Source organism: Dicentrarchus labrax, unplaced genomic scaffold (assembly GCF_905237075.1).
Source record: "Dicentrarchus labrax unplaced genomic scaffold, dlabrax2021, whole genome shotgun sequence".
Classification (NCBI taxonomy): Eukaryota; Metazoa; Chordata; class Actinopteri; family Moronidae; genus Dicentrarchus; species Dicentrarchus labrax.
This window is the reverse complement of record NW_026136707.1, coordinates 18,266,735-18,289,538: the sequence shown is the minus strand read 5'-3', so window position 1 is coordinate 18,289,538 and position 22,804 is coordinate 18,266,735. Positions and strand designations below refer to the sequence as shown.

General features: G+C 40.3%; 2 protein-coding genes across 4 annotated transcripts in view; both read right to left on the bottom strand.

Annotated features, from left to right (window-relative positions):
* entpd3 (ectonucleoside triphosphate diphosphohydrolase 3) overlaps positions 1-22,804 on the bottom strand; it is a 125,005-nt gene that overhangs the window by 57,341 nt on the left and 44,860 nt on the right. The gene's annotated exons all lie outside the window — the stretch shown is intronic.
* grb10b (growth factor receptor-bound protein 10b) overlaps positions 1-22,804 on the bottom strand; it is a 65,320-nt gene that overhangs the window by 18,766 nt on the left and 23,750 nt on the right. For all 3 annotated transcript variants that reach the window (XM_051406847.1, XM_051406845.1, XM_051406844.1), the window contains exons 4-5: positions 16,924-17,209; positions 14,760-14,904 (exon numbers count right to left, since the gene is read on the bottom strand). In XM_051406847.1, the coding sequence (XP_051262807.1) occupies positions 14,760-14,904; positions 16,924-17,209 (431 nt within the window). The remainder of the gene's footprint in view (positions 1-14,759; positions 14,905-16,923; positions 17,210-22,804) is intronic.

Genomic DNA, 22,804 nt, shown 5'->3' with positions numbered 1-22,804 from the left:
AGCTCAAACCTTTGGCCACAGTTTAGAAGACAGGTTTGATGATATAACAAGGGGGTTTCTTTCACAGACATTTCCGACAAGAACAAGGAACCAGGGAAACCCCCACACTGGGGAACATAAGTCAACACACCTTGTGTGACCTGTTCTGTCTTTAATATAAAAGGTTCGACATGGATATCTATTCAACGTAACTACAGGATTATCATAATCTAGGTGTTCGTTTTGCCCAAATTTAGTGTCCAAAGGCAAGGTCCAAGCCCTAAAGGATCTTTAGCTCCTCTCCAGTGGCTCTCTGTGGTCATGAATATGGAAATAAATAATGGTTATTTTTTAACATTTTCATTTATCACTGTTGTAAGTGATTCACATTCTCCAATTGTCTAGATAACTAGAAGTTACAGAAAAAATAAATGTTTTAACATTTCGTCAATTAAAATGTGCATCATACTTTACGTCTTAACTTAACGTTTTTTATATTTTGCTGAACTGGTGGCGATTGGTCTTGAGTTTTTGGAGGGAACAATGCTGCTGGCTTACTGGTATGATTGATCTTTGGGGGAAAATCTGAGACAAAGATGACACAGGGAGAGCTAACCATTACATATTTGAAGTGGGAAATACCGCCACTGTCTGCCATGTCCAATCAGCAGTGCACAGCACAGCACTGCAAACACTACAATCCCATTTGACACACAGCAAAAAAAGGCCCTTTTTAATTATATGGTTTATTACGGAGTTACAGTTTTCAACCTGGTCTTATGTGGACAGGGATAATCAGATCTTTGCACACAGAGGTCAAATGCAGGTTGATTACATGTTCATTATCCTATGTCAGACATTATGGTTTGTGTACAAAGGGGACATCAGAGATAAATGTAGGATAATTTATTGCAACAAGGGGATGACATCCAAAGCATTTAAACAGTATGTGAGTTTTTGTGGGGATCTATTTAAGTCCTTCATAGTGTAGCTCAAAATCAGATAAGAGATGAATATCAAGACAAACAGTAGGTAGCTGGTGAAAATAAGCAATAAAAACCAGCATCTTCAGGAGCTGAATTAATCATCAGAATAGTAACTCTTTGTCATCGAGTTTTTTGGCAGGGACTGGTGATTTCAACAGTCAGATAATACTTATTAGCTGCGAGAGTGTATGACTTCAAAGCTGGCCCTGAACTGTCGCAATGCTCCCATTTTGTTGTCCGTCATAGGTTGCCTTCACAAGCAAACAAATGAAATGACCAAATGTAGAATCATTTGGGCGAGAGCTATGGAAACTTTATCTCGTACTGCAGCAATACCATTAGACGGCCTTGTGAGTGGAAGGAATGAGAAAGCAGACAGAGATGACAGCAGAGTAACACATTTCAACTGACCTACTCTACTTCTTGGTCTTCTTAAAGGCAAAGAATAGACATGGTGGTGAAAAAGGAGGTAGGTGAAAAAGAAAGAAAGAAAGAAAGAAAGAAAGAAAGAAAGAAAGAAAGAAAGAAAGAAAGAAAGAAAGAAAGAAAGAAAGAAAGAAAGAAAGAAAGAAAGAAAGAAAGAAAGAAAGAAAGAAAGAAAGAAAGAAAGAAAGAAAGAAAGAAAGAAAGAAAGAAAGAAAGAAAGAAAGAAAGAAAGAAAGAAAGAAAGAAAGAAAGAAAGAAAGAAAGAAAGAAAGAAAGAAAGAAAGAAAATCTTCTAAAGCTTTTAACTGTGTCCTCATTTAGATGGAGGAGCAGAGCAGGGCCTCTCAACCTCTCTGATGACTCAGGTCTGATAACTGCCCTGTGATGTAATCCCCCAGGGAGAGACTGAGAGCTTCAGGCAACACACACAAACACACACACATTCACACACACTCCATCAGACACACAGGCACCCAGATGTGCTCACTTACACGTCCTGAGATACACATACAAAGATGCACATTGTTAAGAGCATACATTTTGGTTATATTAGAGTTTGTGCAAGCACAGGAATTTACAAGCACACACACACACACACACACACACACACACACACACACACACACACACACACAAAGACACAACTACACAGAAACTAGATGGGCGCAAACAAAGAGAAAGTAAACTGCACTGTATGTGAATGTGTTTTGTGCTAACTAAAGAATGTACACATGCATGTGTGTGCACGCCCAGCGGCTCGAACTCATCCAGCTCTTGAGAGCTGGCTGCTGATTTATAAATAGTTCCACTGGTTTTACGTACACATTACAAGCCATTACATCAGACAGGAGTTTCTGTGGAAGATTACAATTCTCAAAGACTATTAGCCATTAGGCATACAGGCCTGCACAGGCTTTAGGATCCATTACATGTGGGCAATGTTGTGAAGCAGTTGAAAAAGGCATGTGACCTATGAATCACTATTTTTTAAGAGCTCACACAGTATACCCTAAAATACTTGTTACCCATTAATCTGGGGGACAGTAAGAAAAGAATGATTTGAAAGATATTGGGAAATTTAACTATGAAATTGACTAGGTATGATAATGTTAATGGAAGTTTATAGATTTATTTATGGCAAAATACTGGAAATAATACTTAGAGAGAAACTGGATTGCATGAGCAAGTTAAGTAAAGTATATAGTTTTTAGGATATAAAAAGAAAGAAAGTTGAGTTTATGAAACATCACATTGCTGATTATTCCTTCAGAACCATGTCACAAAAAAGCTATAAGCTATAATTTATATGCATGGAAACATTCCCAGTCATTTTTACTGTGAAAAAATCTAAATAAACCTAACATTTCTATAGTCTACTTATAGATAACTTGATTTATTTATTTATTTTTTACAGTGAAATTAAATGTAGCATTAGATTAGACAGCTTTATTGATCCCCAGTGGGAAACTCATTTAGCACACAACAACTAAATAAATAACACCATTTGAGACATGATTAACAGCTGGAATGACGACATCTAAAAGTGTTCATTAGAAAATCTGTCACTGCTGGAACAAAAGACCTTCTGAGTTGTTCCAATGAGGCATCATCGTCACTCAATGGCCTTTAAATTACAAAACCATTTTTAGTTTTAGCTCTTGATTGCTTTTCTACAGTGACCTGAATCTGGGGTGAGGTCAATCATTGAGCCAGTCTCTTTCTGATCATCTTATGGATCCTGTTTTTATTATGCATAGTGATGTTGCCTTCCTCCCCCCCCAAGCTAAGAATCCCTGATAGAAAACAAAAAGAATTTGCTAATATCAAAAGATCCAAGCTCCATCAAGAATACTAGTCATTACAGAGCCTTCCTGAATTCAACCTTAGTATTCTTTCTCCAGTTTAATTTACTGTCCAGGTAGACACCAAGGTATTTGTAAGATTGGACAATCTCTATCTGCTGTCTCTGAATTGTAACTGGCAAGACTCCTCCTTCTTTCTTCTTCCTAGCATTGTCAGGACTTCAGTTTTATTGTATTTATTTAGTTGTCACAAACTTATAAAGGTCCTGGCTTTTAGCAGACCATCAGTCTTACCAAGACAAACCCCTCCACTGTCAACATTTAGCTATATATGCTCTGTCATTGCCTTACAAAACCTCTATACATGTTGCCAAAAAAGAACTGTAGCCTTTGAAAAGCTGATTTGGCACACACGACTCACCCAAGCTTCATATTCCCATTAACAAGTGTCCTCTATAAAGCCCCACTGACTGTAATGTGGTGATGTGTGTGTGGTCTGGGCCGCTCCTGGAAACTGACGCCCGGAAGATGAGATGGAGACACAAAAACCTGAATGGGCCTTGGACAACTGGCTGTGGCCGTTAAGCGCTTGTCAGCAGTAGTGGGAAGCATTAGCCAACAAAACTGTGCTGACTTATGAGGAAGGGACGGTGAACTGTCCCCTGTCATCCAATTACCGCATCAAATTAAGACACAAGACATAGAGGCCTATCTGGGCTCAGTGAAGCAAGAGAAGGTAGAAAGGGATTTAGTGGGAAGAGGATAGAGGGAAGGAAGAGAGAAAAGGGAGGGGGGAGGGAGGGGGGGGTTATATATACAGAAAGATGTACAGAGAGAAACATAGGAGGAGAAGACTCCCAGTGCACACTAACAATACAGAGTCATGTACAGTGGAAGGCTGCCATCTCTGCCACTGTGCAGCCATGCATCAGACCACACACTGTATATTGGGTAGTTAGTTAGCCCACAGAGCCTGCTCTGTCTGTGAATAACAGTCCCATCACCCACTCAGCCTCTCAAAGCTGATGGTTGGAAGATTTTGGAGCGGAGCCGGGTTAAATTTAATTAGCAACGCAGGTCAGCTAGCACAAATTTAGGTCAGATCAAATATGTTGTAAATACTTTATATACAGTATATTTATCACAATAGGTAAATGTTAGGAATCTGAAGGTAAAGGTGAGGATCTTATTATAGTTTTAAGAAATAGAAAATATTTTGGCCACAAGCAAATATTTTTGAAAGTAACTGGGATGTGTTTATTTTTTTCAGTTCCTGAAGTAGGCAAAGACAAATCTGTGCATTTTATCTGTATATGCTACTGTGCATAGAAAAGCTAGGCTAATTTAAACTTGGATGACCATTATTCGTAACTTATAAGGCGTTGCTAAGTACTTTAGGTGACCAGAAAGTTTCAACTGAAAACATCCTACCCAGCTGCCCTGTCATCCTTGTGATTTATTAATGTTTCATTTGAATTCTGTATTATTACTCATTGGTTGTAAAGTAAAACATACATCCCACTTAAATTAGATTTCCACATGCACAGAACTGACTAAAGGCTATCTGGTTATGATGATGCAAGAACAGTCTCTCCCCTATTTAGTACGACCACCTGCTGACAAACACGCCACATGGAGCCAAATATTTTACCAACAGGCTTAAAAGTGGGAGCGGAAGCTTAATTGTGCAGCAGGGCTGATGGCCAGCAAACTTCGGACAGCAAATATCCTTTAGGAACCTGATTTGGAGCCATTGTCCAAATACAGCAGGAGGGTAGAAGGATGGGTCAGGGGACTTGTCATTGGGTAAACAAAGGATGACATCACTGGCAGAATTTTGGTAATATACTGGAAATGGTAGTTTTATGTCAAGCAGTTTAGACTACCAATCTACATATAATTGTATTAAAACTTTCAAATTGCAGTTGGTACAAACAGAAAATCAGTGTTCTCACAGATACTGGTAGTAATTCTGTGATTGTGTGAATGATCATTAAACTATAATACAGATATTGAACAATAGTACAAAAAGTAAAAGGAAGACAGAGAAAGTATGGCATCCACCAGTCATTGTGTCCTGTGAGTTAATTGAGGGTTAGTAGCATCAGAGGCAACTACAAATAATAATTTCCCATGCAGAGGAATCACAGTATGTGCCACAGTTCTGTACAAACTGTCCCCAATAATGGGGAGATTTCTCTGGAGATGCCAAGATCACAGTGTCTTCTGTCTGTCACTCTCTCTCTCATTCTCTCTCTACTGACACAAATCCCAACGGCAGCTCTTTGAGTCAGGTCTTTCTGTTTCCAAATCCATCTGAAGGGGGTCTTTAAACAATCAAACTGCCTCAGACTGAAGACCAAAGCTATATTTGTAAACCATTTTATTTCTCTCCTTCTTTTGAGCATTCACTATCTGCTTTTTACTTGGAATAAAAGAGGCCTGTCCTTTAAGAATTCTATTTTATTTTTTGACAATTAAAATAAGAAGAAAAGCATGACAACACATATATCACAGAATATTTATTTTCTTTTTTCTGTTGTCTTCCGTCTAAGCTTTTAACCTTGAGCTGTCTCTTTGACTTTGTGTCCAATAATGGTTTTATTTATTATTTATGCGACAATCTGATTAATTTGTTACATAAACAATAGAGAAGAGATTTCAAACTTTCAAAAAGAATGAATATATTAAGAGTAAAGCAGATAATAAACATTTTTCCTGTGGTACATGCCACATGAGCAATACAGTAATTTAATAAAAAGGAACCATGTAATAAATTAATAAATGACAATTTTCAAGACTAATAAATCAAATGAACAAGGTTTTAGCCTCTTTTCATTTTCTCATTTCCTATTCCCCTTCTACTTATTCCTTTCTTCCCTCCTTTACTGCCTCCTCACAGCAGCAGCTCAGAAATCTGAGCTGTCCTACTTTCCCAGAGAGAGAGAGAGAGAGAGAGAGAGAGAGAGAGAGAGAGAGAGAGAGAGAGAGAGAGAGAGAGAGAGAGAGAGAGAGATGCAGGCTCCATGACCTACATGAGTCCAACAGCTCTCTTCAGCTTTGGCCAGATGAAATGCCGATAGGCAGCAACACATTGCTCTCTTTGTGAAACACACAAACCTACACTCATGTTTATACACCTGCATGTGTGCATGAGCACGCAAGTATATACAAAAACACATAAATTGTATTCTGCAAAAAGGCTGAGTAAAGTTTGTCAGACTAAATTGTATCATCTAATGAGTAAAATTGCTGTTAAATCAATATTATTTTGCATAGTCACTATGTCCAGGGAACATAAATGCACAAGCACACACATTTCATTTGACATATACAATCTAAAATATAGAGACAGAGACGGAGGAGACAATCAGGGATTCCCATTAGCTGCAGGAGTAATGGGATCTTGCCCTATTAGCTGGGTGAAAGTTGTGGCTTCTAATCTTACACTGCCTGCCCTCTGGGACAAGGAGTGAGGAATGGACTATTAAAGGTGTATCATCTGCAGTGGCTGGATGGTCCTGTCAGGTTTCCATGGAAAGACATAAATTCGTTAAATTCAACACAGAAATGTTGTTGTGAAAGAATTAACAATTTTTTAAATATTTAAGGCTTGTAGTTTCCTACCATTACCGCAATGAACATTTTAAATGCTCCGAAAAGAATCCCCACGTTAATATATCACTAAAAAATAAACTGCGATGATATAATTTGGTGCTTGAGGAAAATGGACCTACATAATGCACATTCATGTCAGTATCTGCCTTGACAGTCTGCCTGTATTGCTTTTATGATTTGCTGGAATTATTTAGGCTACTTTGGGACACTGTATCCTGTACCTTGGTTTCCTGTGAGCTTTAAAATGATAAACAAAGTTCAAGTGGCTGTTTTCACACAGGCAAAATGGGCAGTTTCGGATCATAAGTGTTAGTCACAATGTTCGCAGTGCACAAAGTCAGCAGCTGACCTGGTCAAAGTTTTAGGCTAGTGTCTCCACGCTTCTCCTGTGCCTGTATTGTCTAGCAGCCTATAACTAAAGTCACCTTCTGATGCCTGCTGGAAATCAGTTGTTGAGTATTTTAGCAGTGGCAGTATGTTTTTATGCATAATCACCACAGCTGGAATTTATTTTATACTTTATGTGTATACGCTTCTGCTTTTTCATTGGCTCAGGGCTATCATGTGGAGTTCATCACATGCAGTTTTTTGCTACAGTGTAGGCAGTGGATGTTGGCTGCAGATGGCTTAATGGTTGCAGTGACACTGACCTATTTTTGCTGGAACCGTGTAATTTTATTTAACACGTAACAGGATGAATTTAAACCAATATTTTGTGTCAGTTTGCATAAGTGGGATACTTCTCCAAGCATCGGCCGGAAAATATGTATTTTTTTTGGCTAATATACTAATGCAAATTCACACAAGCACAAATATCTTTACACACAAGATATGAGATATATATCTATTCCCATGTGAGTTTGTCCAATGCCAACTTTAAAAGTCTTATTTATTTAAACTGAGCTAATACTCAGACTAATCATTCCAGCCCTAGCCTATTATTCAACAACAGGCCATGTGTATGTGTGTGAAGGTTTGTGCGTGTGTGTTAGTAGCAGGTCGAGGCATGTTACCATTTAGCAGCATGGGATAAATATGCTCCTGACACATGACATGTTCCAGATTTGACCACAGCCTGCCTGTCTCTTCTCCAGGTAGCATTTGTTCAACAGCAGCCGAACAATTTGTAATTCACAGCACTGAATGCTGGAAATCGACTCAGTTAATGCAATTTGTGTAGATGTTGGTTTGTGTGTGTCTGCTTGAGAAAGAGAAAGAGAGCAGGGACTTGTAAGCTGACAAAGGGTTACTGTACTGCCGGCATGCTCTCTTTACCTCTGCCACAAAAAGCATCAAATAACATGCAAGAGTGTGTGTTTGTGTGTGTGTGTGTGTGTGTGTGTGTGTGTGTGTGTGTGTGTGTGTGTGTGTGTGTCTGCCTTGGGCTCAATGACTAGATGTTATGTTAGGAATAATGAGGCCAACAGGCAGACATGCATCAAATATACACACATGGATGCACGCACGCACAAGCTCAATAAAACATTCAGTTTGAGCACATTATTTATATTCACATGAGTTACAAATAATCACAGAGATATAAACAGTCCAAGTGGCATAAACAGTACAAATCTCACACATGCACACACACGCACATTACAAACATAAATGTTACTAGTCGGTGATTACACAATACAACAAGTGTCTGTGTGTGTGCATATGTGTGTGTTCCATATTTCACTTTAAGATCCATTTAAAAGCAAGCCGGCTGCTGGACGAGTGAGCCAGCAGATTTCTGGCGCTGTGTCACCTTTGATCTCCGCACAGTGCAGCCTGCAGAACACATCAGTGCTACAATTTGAAGCAGAACACACAGACACACAGACACACAGACACACACAGAGACACACACAGAGACACACACACACACACAAACACACACACACACACACACCACACACACACACACACACACACACACACACACACACACACAGCCTAACGCTCTCACAGTAAAGAAAAACATACATAAAATAAAGGCACGCACACGCACACACAATACACAAAACTGAACCTCCTCACAAAAAACACCCTTACTTTTAAATACACTCATGCACGCACCCACAGACGTTCCCACACATTGAGGCCAACAGTTTGGGCATCGACAGCATTCCATTCTGCTTTTCCGTTTACAGTGGAAAAATCTACCCTTTGACCCGGAGTATTTCCAACGTTGACGAAGGAGGCAGCCAGAGAATGCCATGCTTCAGTGCTAACAGAGTGAGAGGAGGAGTGTATCGATGCCCATTATTTATGTACGGGCCATTTCTAGTTTAAATCCTGTTGCCTTCTTTTCAGGATCTAGAAAGACTGCTTTACATATTCATTGTGTAAAACAGGTTTCTTAAATTGGTGATGCATTGGTACCTGGAAGCTAAAGATGATACTTTTCAGACATCCTTTAGCAGTGACTTAATTTTTTATAACTCCTCTAATTATTATTTCCATATTAACATTAAGTCAACATGAAAAGTGTTGTTTTATAACTGGCAACTTTACTGTTTTGGTTCACTGTCACAGCTCTCAGTGTGGTTTTCAGCCACAGCAGGCAGCTGTTTTAAGCCAAAAAGTTCTAAAAACCCACTGTACACCTGCACTGCACCAAACAGCAGACAAACAAAGTTCGCATCTAGCTGGTGCACACAGTGGAACGTTTAACAGCTAACAGATATTTTTCTCAAGAGCTGGTAGAGACCAAAACAGAGCTAAAAGGAGAGTTAATATCAGACTAAACAGGTGGAGACAAACAGCGGCTATGGCTGATCACAGGGTTGGCAGTCGATCCCATCCTAAAATTACAAATTTAATTTTGTGTAAAGAAAGCTTTGGTGGTTGTAGGTGGCGCTCTGGAGTTTCTCTGTTCAGCAACAGTTGGTGGGGCTAACCTCGCTAACTACTCAATTCCTCACATTTCCAATGCACAAGCATACATAGGGTGGGACTATATTGAAAAACTTCCTCTCATATAAAGTTTTGACAGATTTCTTTCAGCTGCTAGGGCGAACTAGCATTCTGCCACACATCAGAAATAATGATGATGAATGTCTTGTCAACAGCTTGTAATATTCTGAGATGCAAAGGGAGACACTGTGCTGTCTGTCTCATTACTGCATCATACCTTACTTGTTACTTCTTTCTGTCAATAGTTTAATAAAAGCGGATAGTGCTACTTATACTGGATTTACTACATTTTCCGTCCTACACAAGCGTAATGATCTTAAATTGAGATACATTTAAAACATATCAAATGATTTCTACAAATTGAAGCTGCTAACATCATGAGCTCATCATTTGAATTCTACTTTGGTGCAGTACACAGCATTCACAACATTCTTTCTTGATAACTAGGTGCGACAGCTTAGAAATCTGGCTGACTCAGGTAGAGAAAACATCATGCAGAGAGAGAGGAACGGGTGAGGAAAAGTAAGAGGAGGATGGAAAAGTGATCAGAATTACCATCGTTAGAGCACATGTTAATGATCCCTTTAGGGATACTGTGGCAGCTGTTGCTGATTTAAAAAAAATAGACAGAAAAGGATATGGAAGGAAAGCAAGTTATCTCACCTGCTGAACATAATTAAAATATAGAAAATAATTACTAACCCATTTTAGGCAGTGTAAGTTTTGTTCATGTTCAAAAGATGATGTACAAAGTGATTACGGGAGCAGCAAGGACTCAGCCTTTGTACAGGGGGCGCCAGCTCTACCAAGCGAGCTATCGGGGCACCCTAGCTGTATTCACTTTCAAATGATGTTGGGAAAACTCACAATATAACCAGCTGCAGTATTTTTATAATCCTGAACATATTTAAATACTGTACTGCACTGCTGCTGTCTCCTATCGAAGAATAACAACAAGTCATACTTTTTTAATGCTGGAGAGTGTGAATAGATGCTGGACAGTTTGCTGGCATGTTTACTTAAACCTGCATGATACAGAAAGCAGTAGCATTATTTGTCAGCCTTGTGAAACCAAGCCCATTTGCTAACATTATCAGTGCCAACCCAACCTCCACTGCTCGTCTGGCACCATGCTCTATTTTAAGTCTCTTACTTCATCATGTGTGAATGAGTATTCATCTAGTGAGCTTAATTGTTACAGGACACTTTGCACAGTACAAATGTTTGGAGTAAAAGACAAAAGGGTGGATGATTGACAGAGGAACACTTGACAGACAGAAAGATAAACACTGACATACAGTCATAGACACACAGAGATAGACAGACAGACAGACAGACAGACAGACAGACAGACCAATAGAAAGATAATGAAACACAGACTGGAGAGGCAGAGACAGGGCGTGGGGATCTTGCCATACCATAGAGCACAGTGAGCTACAGGACATCCAGTCCAAGTACAGTAAATCCAGCAAAATCTGGCAACCCAGTGATCAAATTAGTGTTCCCACACTAGAACGACTGGGGCAGCTATGGGAACACAGTGTCCAAGTACGTACATAACAGCACTCTCTATTGCACTACTGAGGATAGACTGTCAAGAACCTAGACTGAGAAAATGAATGGATATACCAACTAAGTGAGTTGCATTCAAGGCTTCTTATAGACTTTTCCATTGCACGACATGGATTACACAGGCCAAGCTCCTAGTATTTTCTTAAACGTAGCGCGGTTGCTATACCTGACCTGCTGGATACACATGGAAAGAGGTATGAAAATTCATTTTTGTTTGTAGTAATCCTTAGCAGGCACAGGAAGTCACTTTTAAGGATATACACCCATCGTTGCACACTTTCACATATACCACACTGGACTGGGGCTAGTACTCATAGATAGCAGCTTCCTGGTTCCTGGTTCAATCGTCCTGTAGCTCCCAAACTAACCAAGTGTTTTCATTCTGATTTGGCCTTGTGTGTTTCACTGATGTTACACAGCTTAAATCCTGAATTATAAACTGTAAACAATCCAGATGACTTTTGCATTACTTCAACACTGCGTTATATTTCTATTAATTTCACATACTGTGTCTCTAATTCAGATTTTCCCCATTAAGAATACACAGCTACAAAGACACGCTGGAGAGAGGAGGGCTAAGAGTGGTGAAATGGAGAAAGACAGGGGGAGGAGAATGAGGTAATTGGGAATCATATGGCCATGTCAAACAGCTTGCCCAGTGATTCCTGACAGCCCAGAGCTGTGTCCTCATGCCTCCTGCACAGAGGCCAAGGAGTGAGGTAAGGAGGGACCGAAGTATGAGAGTCTGTCAGAAAGTGCCCGGAGGTTGGAAAATTCAGTAAACTAAACAGAGAAACTTCTCACCAGCAGGCTAGCTGACTGGACTAGATGTTTGGAGGGAAGGGAGAGGGGTAGATGGAGACAGACAAAGAGAGATAAAGACAAAAAAAGGGCACAAAACAGAAAGCATATGGTTGAAATGATTAATGTTAGAGGTCTTGGCGAGTGGCCTGGGAGCAATAATTTAAATTCAAATTTAAATCAAATTATTGCTCACCACCCCACTTGTCAAACCCCAAACAGATCACCCACTTCTCCACAAATCTGAACCACTCAAGGAAGCAGATGCCACATGCCTCCAGAGCTGCACCCCAGAAGCACGTGTGTGTGTGTGTGAGATGAGATGGCTCCATGGGAGGGTTTTTTTTGGGTTTGTTTTCAGTGGAAAGGTGCTGAATTGAATTTCCACTGAAGAACAACCACAATGAGACATACTTTCCATTGCCATCAACAATGGATAGACACAGCCAATGCTGTAAATAGTTTACAGAACTCACAAAGACAAACAGGCAAACACACAAACACACATGCATCTAAAAAACAAATACACCCATATGGATGGACTCACAGCACAATCACACAAGTTTACACAAGTATGTACACAGTGTGTGCACGGTAAACACACAAAAGGAATTCAATTTTCCACAACTTTCTCAGGACTGCTTCTTCATTGCATAAGTTTGGTGTTCCATGCAAAATAAAACCAGTAAAGACTTTTATTTTCCTATATCTAGTAACGGTTTAACTTTACAGCTGTGTTTTAGTGCATTGTGAGCAGATGTATCGTTACGTTTTAACACATGATTTTTTACACTCCACAGGAATTCTTATTTTCCAATACAACTGATACAAATATAAAGTTCTTTTAACTGAACTTCTTTACAATTGGTCAAAACAATCTCACTTTACAAAAACGATTATGAAAAAAGCACTGTGCACATCTTTAAAAAAAATAGTAAAACAATGGAGTATGGGCCCACTTGACAATTATTTTGAGGTCTCCTCTGTATGACCAAACAACTGAAAATTTTATATTTAAATTATACTAGCAGAATAATATACAAATAAAAGTGTGCATATCCAATAATTCCTGCTAATTTAAAACAAGATTGCTGTGATGTGGGTAACTGTAGTCAGTGCCAAAGACAGATCTAAAAGTCCTAAATAGATTAGAGTGGCTCAAAAAAGCAAAGTTCTCCAGCTCAAAGTCATGCTTTTTACAGATATTTCATCATCTGATTACTGTATGACCACAGGAATATTTTACCTCTGGCGCTAATCTCCAACTCCCCTGCACCTCCTTCAATCCCCCACTCCACTTCCTGGTCTATATTGCACTCTTAACAAGCCGTCTGGGACTTCAAAACCCAACAACAAGTTCCTACCCATGCAGGTCACCCTGTCTAATAAATTGGTTTCTGACTATTTAACAGACACGCCTGCTTTACTTATACAGAGCCAAAGTTATGTCACAGCTAGTAATTCAATGCAAAACATAACCACTTAGTAAGTCATTAATTTTTGACATATTTACCATATGAACTAAGATTTATATTGCAATGTTGAATCCATGCCGCAGCTAGTAACTCAATCTGAAGACATTCCCACAGAGAAAGAAACAACTTTCCCACTCGTGAAGACAAGAATGAAATTGAACCTTTCAAGGCTTAGTACAACATTAAATATTTAGAGCTTTATTTATGTCACAGATGGTAATTCAGAGCCACAACTTCCCAAGTCTTAAAGCATTTACTGGATGCCACAGGTTTATCAATTCATCAAGTGATTTTTATGAGCTGACATTTGAGAAAGCAGAGCAAGTCCTTTTAAACATTTTGGCAAGAAATGACTTAACTGGAACTGCAGCGTATGATCTTGTACCATAAAGGCCATGACAGGAACAGGCTAGGATCATAGCCAGGGAGAGTATTTATGAGAAATAGTCCGCCTCCACATTACTGTAAGCTGTTATGTTACTGTAACCAGCATTGGCTGGCCCCATGTGAAGATCATTAAAAGTGATGATGGAGGGACTCTGACTTCCAGGAATAGATGGACCAGTCTCTAAATCTTTGTCAACAACGATGCAAACAGGCTCACAGAAAAGCAGCCATGTGTGCAGGTACACACACACACACACACACACACACACACACACACACACACACACACACACACACACACACACACACACACACACACACACACTCTGCTCCTCCACTCTTCACCTCATTCTTTTTTTTTTTTTCCTTCAAAGCCACAAACCCTCCCTAGAGCACACACATGCACTGTACGGTAACAGTGCTGTCACGTGCAAGCAATCAACATGCCTGACGTACAGCAGGGAAAATCCCTAAATGCCTATGTCCAACACACAGTTGACCACTACACACAGCTGATTTACGATATTCAAATCCTGCATCCTTCAAAACAAGCAACTTGAGTCACACATGTCTCAGTTATCAACATGAAAGGTGAACAAATGTCGATGTCTCATATCCTGTTTTTCAAAGTGAAAAGCATCTGACATGGTCTCCCATATCCTATGTGATAATGTTTTGTAACACACAGAGGAAAATATTAAACCTACAAGAGTCCCTCTGGGAAAAATTAAAACAGTTATTTTTTTCTCTTAATTCCTTGAAAGTCAGTTTTGGAAAGTTTCTACAGGGTATCTTTGTGGGGTTTGACTTACATAGTTGCCAGTGGAGGGTTCTCCAGGAGGTAGGGAGCCAGGACTGAGGACAGGGGAGCTTGCTGGACTACAGAGCTCGGGGAAGGGGTTGGGGATGGCCGGGAGAGATGATGTCCTCAGCTGCTGCTCCTCCTCCTGCAATCTCCTGGACAATGGAAACCCGACAAAGGAACAGTCATACTGTGGTCAAACAAACTTAGTAGTATTAGCTTGTGTTCATGATTACAATAGGCAAAAATACAAACTGAAGTCTTAGGTTGTGACCTGGAATAGCTTATTGAAAGAGGAGAACTTTGAAATGAGAGCCACTGACACATGGAGAGTTAGATTTAATAAACCATTGCTGTGCAGTATGCAGGCTCATGTCTGTTTCCATCTGATCTACCCATAATGAAGAGGAAATCACAGACCCACACAGCTTGCTAGCTAATTTTTTGCAATATTTATCACACATCAATATTGAATCAAGACATCACTTTAAAGCAGTTTTTAAATTAGGCACATATAGTGTAATCTTATGGCTTGAAAGAGGAAGGATTTGACGGCTGATCATAAACTTTTCAAGATTCAGTCTCTTTTTAAAAATGGGCAGGTTAGTTTCTGAAATTCTAGCTAGGTAAGTAGCTCAGAGTCACTGTAGAAAACTCTTTCTCACTGTCTCCTTCTCTGTCAAAGTCTGTCTCTCTGTAGAACCCAGTGAGTTCAAAAGGGAACAGGCCTTTTGATGTTGTCCCATCTGAGCTGGAGAACAGGGTTATCCAGAGGTCAGCCCTGAATAATAAGAACTTCAGGGCCTGAGTCTGTGTGGGTGAGAGTGTGCGTGTGAGACAGAGCTCATAAGACAGAATATTCCATTACCTGATCATCCCTCCTTTTCTGTCACAAAGGTGAATAATAAGAGCTGACACTGACTGTGTGTCTGCGTCTATACATCTGATAGCTTAGTGTGTACATGTGAGTGAGCATACCCACTTCTGAATGCACACAACAACCTTAGGGAGAATACGAGCACTTAGTTCTAAAATAAGTTAGAGTTTTTACAGTTCTCCTGCTGGTGTAGTTTGAGATAAAGAGGGAGTGACAAGGAGGAACAGGTCATTCAAGGGCTAAAGATAGGGAGCGGGGAGGAAACATTATGCCCAATTATCGAGAGGGTGTGGAGAGATGACAGCGTACAGTGAGAGGCTCCTTTTCCAACGTGGAGAGAAAAAAAGAGCTGGAACTCTGCATGTGTGTGTGGCATTGCATGTGCAACTGTACACAGAAGGAAGGAGTTTGCTTAAAGTTTGGTGCCATACTTCTGTTTGCCTGAGTGCACTCGATGAATGCACACATTTTACTGAGGAACAGTCCATTCGAAATTTCCTTCACGCCTGTGGTAAATACATTCAACAAGGTCTGCAACTGACAATTATTCATTATCGATTAACCTGCCAATTATCTTTTGATTATTCCACCAATTTGTTTATTGTCAGAAAGTGGTGGGAAATCTCCTAAAACCCATGGTGACGTCTTCAGATAATTATTAACACTTAAAGAAATTGGTTTATTACCACATGAGACAAAGAGAAGTAGAAAGTCGTCATTACTGAGAGGCTGGGATAAAGCAATGTTTGGGGTTTTTTGCATGAAAATTGTCTTAGAGGAGTGATCGACTGACAAAATAGTTAACAATTAAATTATCTGTCGCTTGACTAACTGATTAATCTTCAATCGACTATTGACTATTGACCGCTTTACTCAGTGAATACATGAGGGAAAACTGAAAGTGAAAATCATATGTCTCAGTTATACTTTTGTGTCCCTTTACAACCAAAATGTCTTTCTAATGTTATTCTCACAAATGTTTCTGTTGCATCAAAACAAATCTGTGTCTAAACCATGTCCCTTTGAGTCAAGCTGTGTTTTTCTACGATGCTGGTTGTGTCATTGTGGTGCTTACACTCTTTGAAGGGCACTCTCCCAGTGCACTATACCAGTCTGCAGCCAATTATACTGTATGTTTATGTAAGCTGTCTTTCACCCTAGTCTGGACAGCTCCCCCTAGGGTTCAGCTCCATTTCTTGTCCGGCGCCTGCCACACATTCCAATCCAACTCTGAGCTGCTGAAGTGCACCAAGAAATATTTCAATGAAGAATCTTCATATACTGTGGAGACACATACCTGACAGCAAGGATGTGCATGGGTTGTGACCGTCGGAGGCCGGTTTGCTGGGCGTCCGCGGACGTGGAGGAGGGCGGCTCTGGGGAGGCGTGGCCTAGCACGTGTGATTGCTGACCCTGCCGAGGATGGTTGTGTTGCGTGTGATGGTGGTGGTGGTGCGAGGCAGAGGTCTGTCCATTGTGCAGTAGTGGGGTTGACTCTGTCTGCTGACTACTGCAGGTGGAGTACAGGCTCTCCAGCGAAGAGTTCATATCATTCACCAGGGCCTCTAAATCGACATCATCCTCTGGAGGAGACAGAGAGAAAGGAACACATCACTGAAGACATTCATTCAGTTTGTTGAAGACAAGTATTGAAAAAACAGTGTGGAGCAGAAAATGCATCTTGAAAGCTGGAAAGAAACCCAAACCCTAAATGCAATAAAACACAATAAAACAAAAATGAAAGTCCTATAAGCCTGCTTCTTTGGTTTCAAATAGTTGAGGCACACACAAAAAAGTTTCTGGATATCGTTGGGACTTTCCCTTTTCTATTTCAGTTTCTCTATGATTTGTGGCCAGGATTTGAACCCTTGACCTCACCACCTTCACTTGCACCACCTTAATTCTAAGTAATACTAAAAAAAAAAAAAAAACACACACACACACACACACACACACACACACACACACACACACACACACACACACACACACACACTTTTGCTAGAGTGTTTAATCAGCAAGACTATCTTGACTACATTGTGCTGCCCTGTGAGCCAAATCTCCTGGGATAACAGGTACAAGCACAAACCTGCCCGTAACACTTTTCAATTCACACCACTGGGGTTCAAAGCGAAGGCATCTGCTCTGAATTCACTGCACATATCAAACATTCTGCTTTTAAAAAGGTCTTTAAAAACAGAATGTGAAATTCTTTTCAGAGGGGAGAATCTATCCCCAAAGCCCCCGTGAAAACCTCTAGACACATTTAAATTCATGAAGTGAATTTTTCAACTGACTCCAGCAGCATGTCGAATCACAGTTTGAAGAGAGTTCAATTGATGGGATGCTCTCTCCCTAATTGCTTCATGCTGTCAAAGTTTTATCATCTGGGTAAATTGGGTGCCGAACTTTGCTAAATCACAATCTGCAGTGGTGACTCATCTTATGATTAATAATTCTTCATCATGATAAAGACATCTATCTCATGAATTCATTATCAAATTCCTATATCAAGATCCACTAACTATACTGTAAGACACAAGAAAACCACCAGGGGGAGACAAGCTCTAATTGTGCAGGGCAGAGGCTCCAAAATGTATGTGGTTCATGAGGGAACCCCATACAGATATCAGGACATGAACTCACATTTAAATGACCTTAATTACAATGAAACCCAATGACAGAAGACGTTTGCGACTAGATATGGCTTAGGATTAAGTCTCTTTGCTACTTGCATTAAATGATTGAGAATCAACTGCACCAGGTCAATAATTCCAGCCTTGTACAACAGCAACATTATGATTCAGTACTGTTTCATTTTTATTTTCCTCTTTTAGTTATTATCTTGTTTTTGTAACAACATGCAAAATGAGAAAGTCTCATTCTTAAAGACTGAATGAAAAACAATCTGTTCAAAAACAAATCTGTATAAATGAATGAATGAATGAAAGCATATATGCTCTGTGCTGCTGTCAGAACTCCAAAGCCTAAAATGTGCCATGACTCATGTAACTTCCCCAACGCTCAAGGTTCAGGACAGCTCACAGCTGGATCATGCAAGGTGGTGCGAGGGTACTGCCACTCTAAAGCAGCTGAAAGTCCTGCTTCCACAGCAAGCTGACACTGGAAAATAGCAATTGGAGTGACGCGAAGTTTTGAAAGCACTGGCTTCAAAGTGAGGCCCTCAGCCTAGCAGGGTTTTTTCCTAAAAAAAAAATAAAATATGTTCCAGGGGAAACAACAACAGCAGCCACAGGTTAGCATGCAAGTACACATTCCCATCCCTGAATACAGCAGCATGGCTTTGCCCCCAGCACTGATGCTAAAAGCTACCTGCTAAAACTTAAGTGTCGCCTTTGAGGAGCTTTTCCTGAAAACGTGTCAGGTAGCTGTATCACAGGTGCCTGTGAATCACAGGTGGTTAATCTGTAGGTATTAATAGTGACAGGTAAGCTGGAGCAGCTACTTATAGATAGCCTGGAGAGCTAAAGAGCTATATACTACAGGACACAGGGTACAAACAAGGCTATGAACAAGGCTAAGGACAGGGTAAGACACCAGAAACACAGGTAAGGTACACCTTACCTGCAGGCAGCAGCGGCAGGAATAAAAATCTAAGACATTTTCAGGCAAACATAATGAAACAAATAATAAACAAATTATATTTGTAAACTAGAGGGTAAACTAGAAATGACATGAAAAGTAAGGAAAATTCCAAAAAGGAAAAATGTGTTATTTTCATTAGGTGAGCTATGTACCCTCAAGCTAGTGGGAGAATGTATTTCCTCTTTCATCAGACCTAGTTTGGCCTCTGTAGGGGATTGGTGGAGAACACAACACATAAACTCACACATGGATGTAGAATATTTGTGTCAGTGTCATGCAATCGCAATCACCTATGCATGTCCCAATCAGGCAAACAAAGGCATGCGTCATGCACCCGGGTGTAGACAGACAGGTTGATGACACAGACAGCATGCAGGCAAGCACGCACACACAGGATTTAAACCCAAGAACATTTGGACCAGGGAGTGAACTGGGGTTGTTCTTACTTGACAGTACAGAGTACAGAAAATAGAAGTTTTTTTTTTTTACCTAAGGGTAAAAGAGACATAACCAACTTTATTTATTCCCACCAAACACACAGCAGGCATGATGTGCCAGGCCTTACAATATTATAGCCATTAATTAGATTCAAGCAGCAGGGATCACTCAGAGCGACAGTTGACAGTGACCATTTGCAGCTGTGATGCAGTTGCTTAACTGTAACAAACCATGGCACCAAACACTACAGATAATAACCATACACTGTAAAGATCAGCATGTTATGAGCATTATTGCATGCAGCATAAATCTGCACCCTGGCTTGGAAATAAGTGTCTGCTAAACTGTCACTCCACCCCCATGTGCTAAGCAAGTGGTTTATACAACAAAACAGAGACATAGCAGCAACCTCTCAGTACAGCCAGACAAACAGCAAGCATGTACTTAAAGCATACAGTGGCTGTGGCCCTGGTATTTGTGAATGCAGCAGGTTTAACAGGATAAAATTAGTGTAAAAAGGGTATTAACACCTCTACAGCTTTATTAGGAAGAAAAAAGATAAAAGGTTAAATGCACTGCCAATACCGTGTAATAAATTTAGATAAGAAGAGGAAACCAACACCTCCTTAACAAGACCTTCCTCTTAACAAATCCTTTATTTTAAGATGTGTGTGATTATCCTTGAATCCTATCATCTTAAAGACTGTGGATCGATGTGGAAGTGGTTTAATGTTTGGTTAATACTGTGCCTTATGGGAACTAGACTATGGCTGTAATAAACAACTATATTTTTCGAATACATTGACTGTTCACCACATTTGTATGATGACTTAAATTATTTAGAAACTAAGTGAATGCTTAAAATTAGGTCTAACGTGTAAAAGTGAAAACCTCCATCTATCCAAATGTTTGTGTTCTCCTTGTGGTTTAATTGAGTTCAACTGCTCATCTTCTCTTACATGTTAAGTCCCCTTCCACCTCTTCTGAGAACCTATAATGGGTAAAAAAAACAAAACTAATAGGGGTAAAAAAACAGCCAAACTATTGTCTGACCAACGCTGAATACAGTAATGACCAACTGTAAAACAAGTCTGGTAAGAATCTGCATAAAAGCTTGTTTTCAATAAAAGACTGTTTCTGATCATTAGTGAGCAAGACACAACCATTGTATTGATGGCAGATCCATATGGCTCTGTTTTTCCTTAACCAAGGAATGTAGGCTATGCATTTTTTCGTCATTCCTGCTACTTAAAAACAAAGAGGAGGGGCAACCCTCCTGTAGAAAAGGGGAATGTAAGCGGTATATAGTACATCAATTGAACACACACACACACACACACACACACACACACACACACACACACACACACACACACACACACACACACACACACACACACACACACACACACACACACACACACACACACACACACACACACACACACACACACACACACACACACACAAGCGTGGCTCCGCACTGGGGAGTACAATACCTCTGGTGACAGCACACACACCCACTAAGGGCCAAGGCTCCTCATGGGGAGGGAGAGTGCGGGAGGGTTAGAGGGAAACTTGAGAAGCGAGGGAGGGAGGGAGGGAGGGAGGGAAAACAGAGATGAACAGCAGGGACTGGAGTACATAGAGGGACGGAGACACAGACTCTCATTTAGGGGGAAGAAGAAGGGGGAAAGGGTAAAAGGGAGAGTGGGTCACAAGGGTGAGGACGACCATGTGATAAGGGTGTTTTACTTAACACAAAAGCATTGCTTAGTAAGTTGTAAGTGACAGCTGTTGTCTTATTCAATTTAAAATTTTAAGCTCAGTTTTTTTTTAAATTTTAAAATGTAAGACACAAGTAAACCAGATAGATATTGTTTTTAGCCAAAACAGCAGCATGGCTCTATGGATGGCCATGCCGCTCTGTAGATTGATAGGTCCTTTGATCCAAAGTGAAATATCTCATGGATTGCCATGACATGTACAGAGGACGAATCCTATATTGGTTCAAGGACCCTCTGACCTTTCATTTAGTGCCACCGTTAACTGTAACAACTTTGGATTATCTCCTGGGGTAATACATCATGGGGTCAAAAACGTGTCCAATGCTTTGGTTGACCAAAACTAATGACATTCCCATCAGCCTCAGCTGTACTTTGTGTTTAGTGGTAATTCATGTTGGCCTGCTAAACTAAGATGGTAAACATGGTAAACATTATCTGCTAAACATTAGCATTAACATTGTCAATGTAAGCATTCAGTCCAGATCACAACCTCACAGCGCATGGCTGGTGGTTAAATTTAATAAAAAACTGAGGAATGTTATGTTACCTTATTCTCATTCTCTCCACTATATCCTCCCAATTGTAAAACTTGTCAGCCTTAAGGTAAATACTACACCTACAACCACAATCTTACATTTAAAGGAAAAATTAAGATATACAGGAGTGACATTCATGTATGAAGACATTACAAGGCATGACCCATAGCAAGTACAGAAAGAAAGACGGAATAGTAAAATAGATAAAAGCAAGAATGAAGCAAAGTCCAAACAGAATAATGAGGTGACAATCACTTTTATCGTTGCAAATCATTGCAAAACATTTCTTTCACATCACCTTATAATATTCTTCACACACACACACACACACACACACACACACACACACACACACCGCACCCTTCCTTAACCCCCTGTTAAAGAGCCCCATTCTTTTCAGGAATGCAGCCCCTCACTGTTTGTGAGTGAAAGTGTGTGTCTGTTTGCGTGCATGTGTTGCCTGCACGTGCATGTGTTGCCTGCACGTGCATGTCCATGCGTGTGTGCCCATGGCATGTCACCCTTTCTCCACAAAGGCATAACTGGAATAACTGGAGGTGGGAGCTTCATTTCTAGGCCTGAGATCATGGCTGGTCATCCGCCCCACCCCCGCCACCCACCCCCAACCCAAGAGCCACGCCGTCAGCTTACTGCACTGCATTGGTACCATTGATGGGATTTGTTGCCTAGCAGCTGCATGCCCATCTGAAAAACCCCTTTACCTCTCTGCATATACACACACACACACAAAAAACCCCCCACATATATATGTGACATCATACTTTAATGACCTTTATATAGTCACATTCAA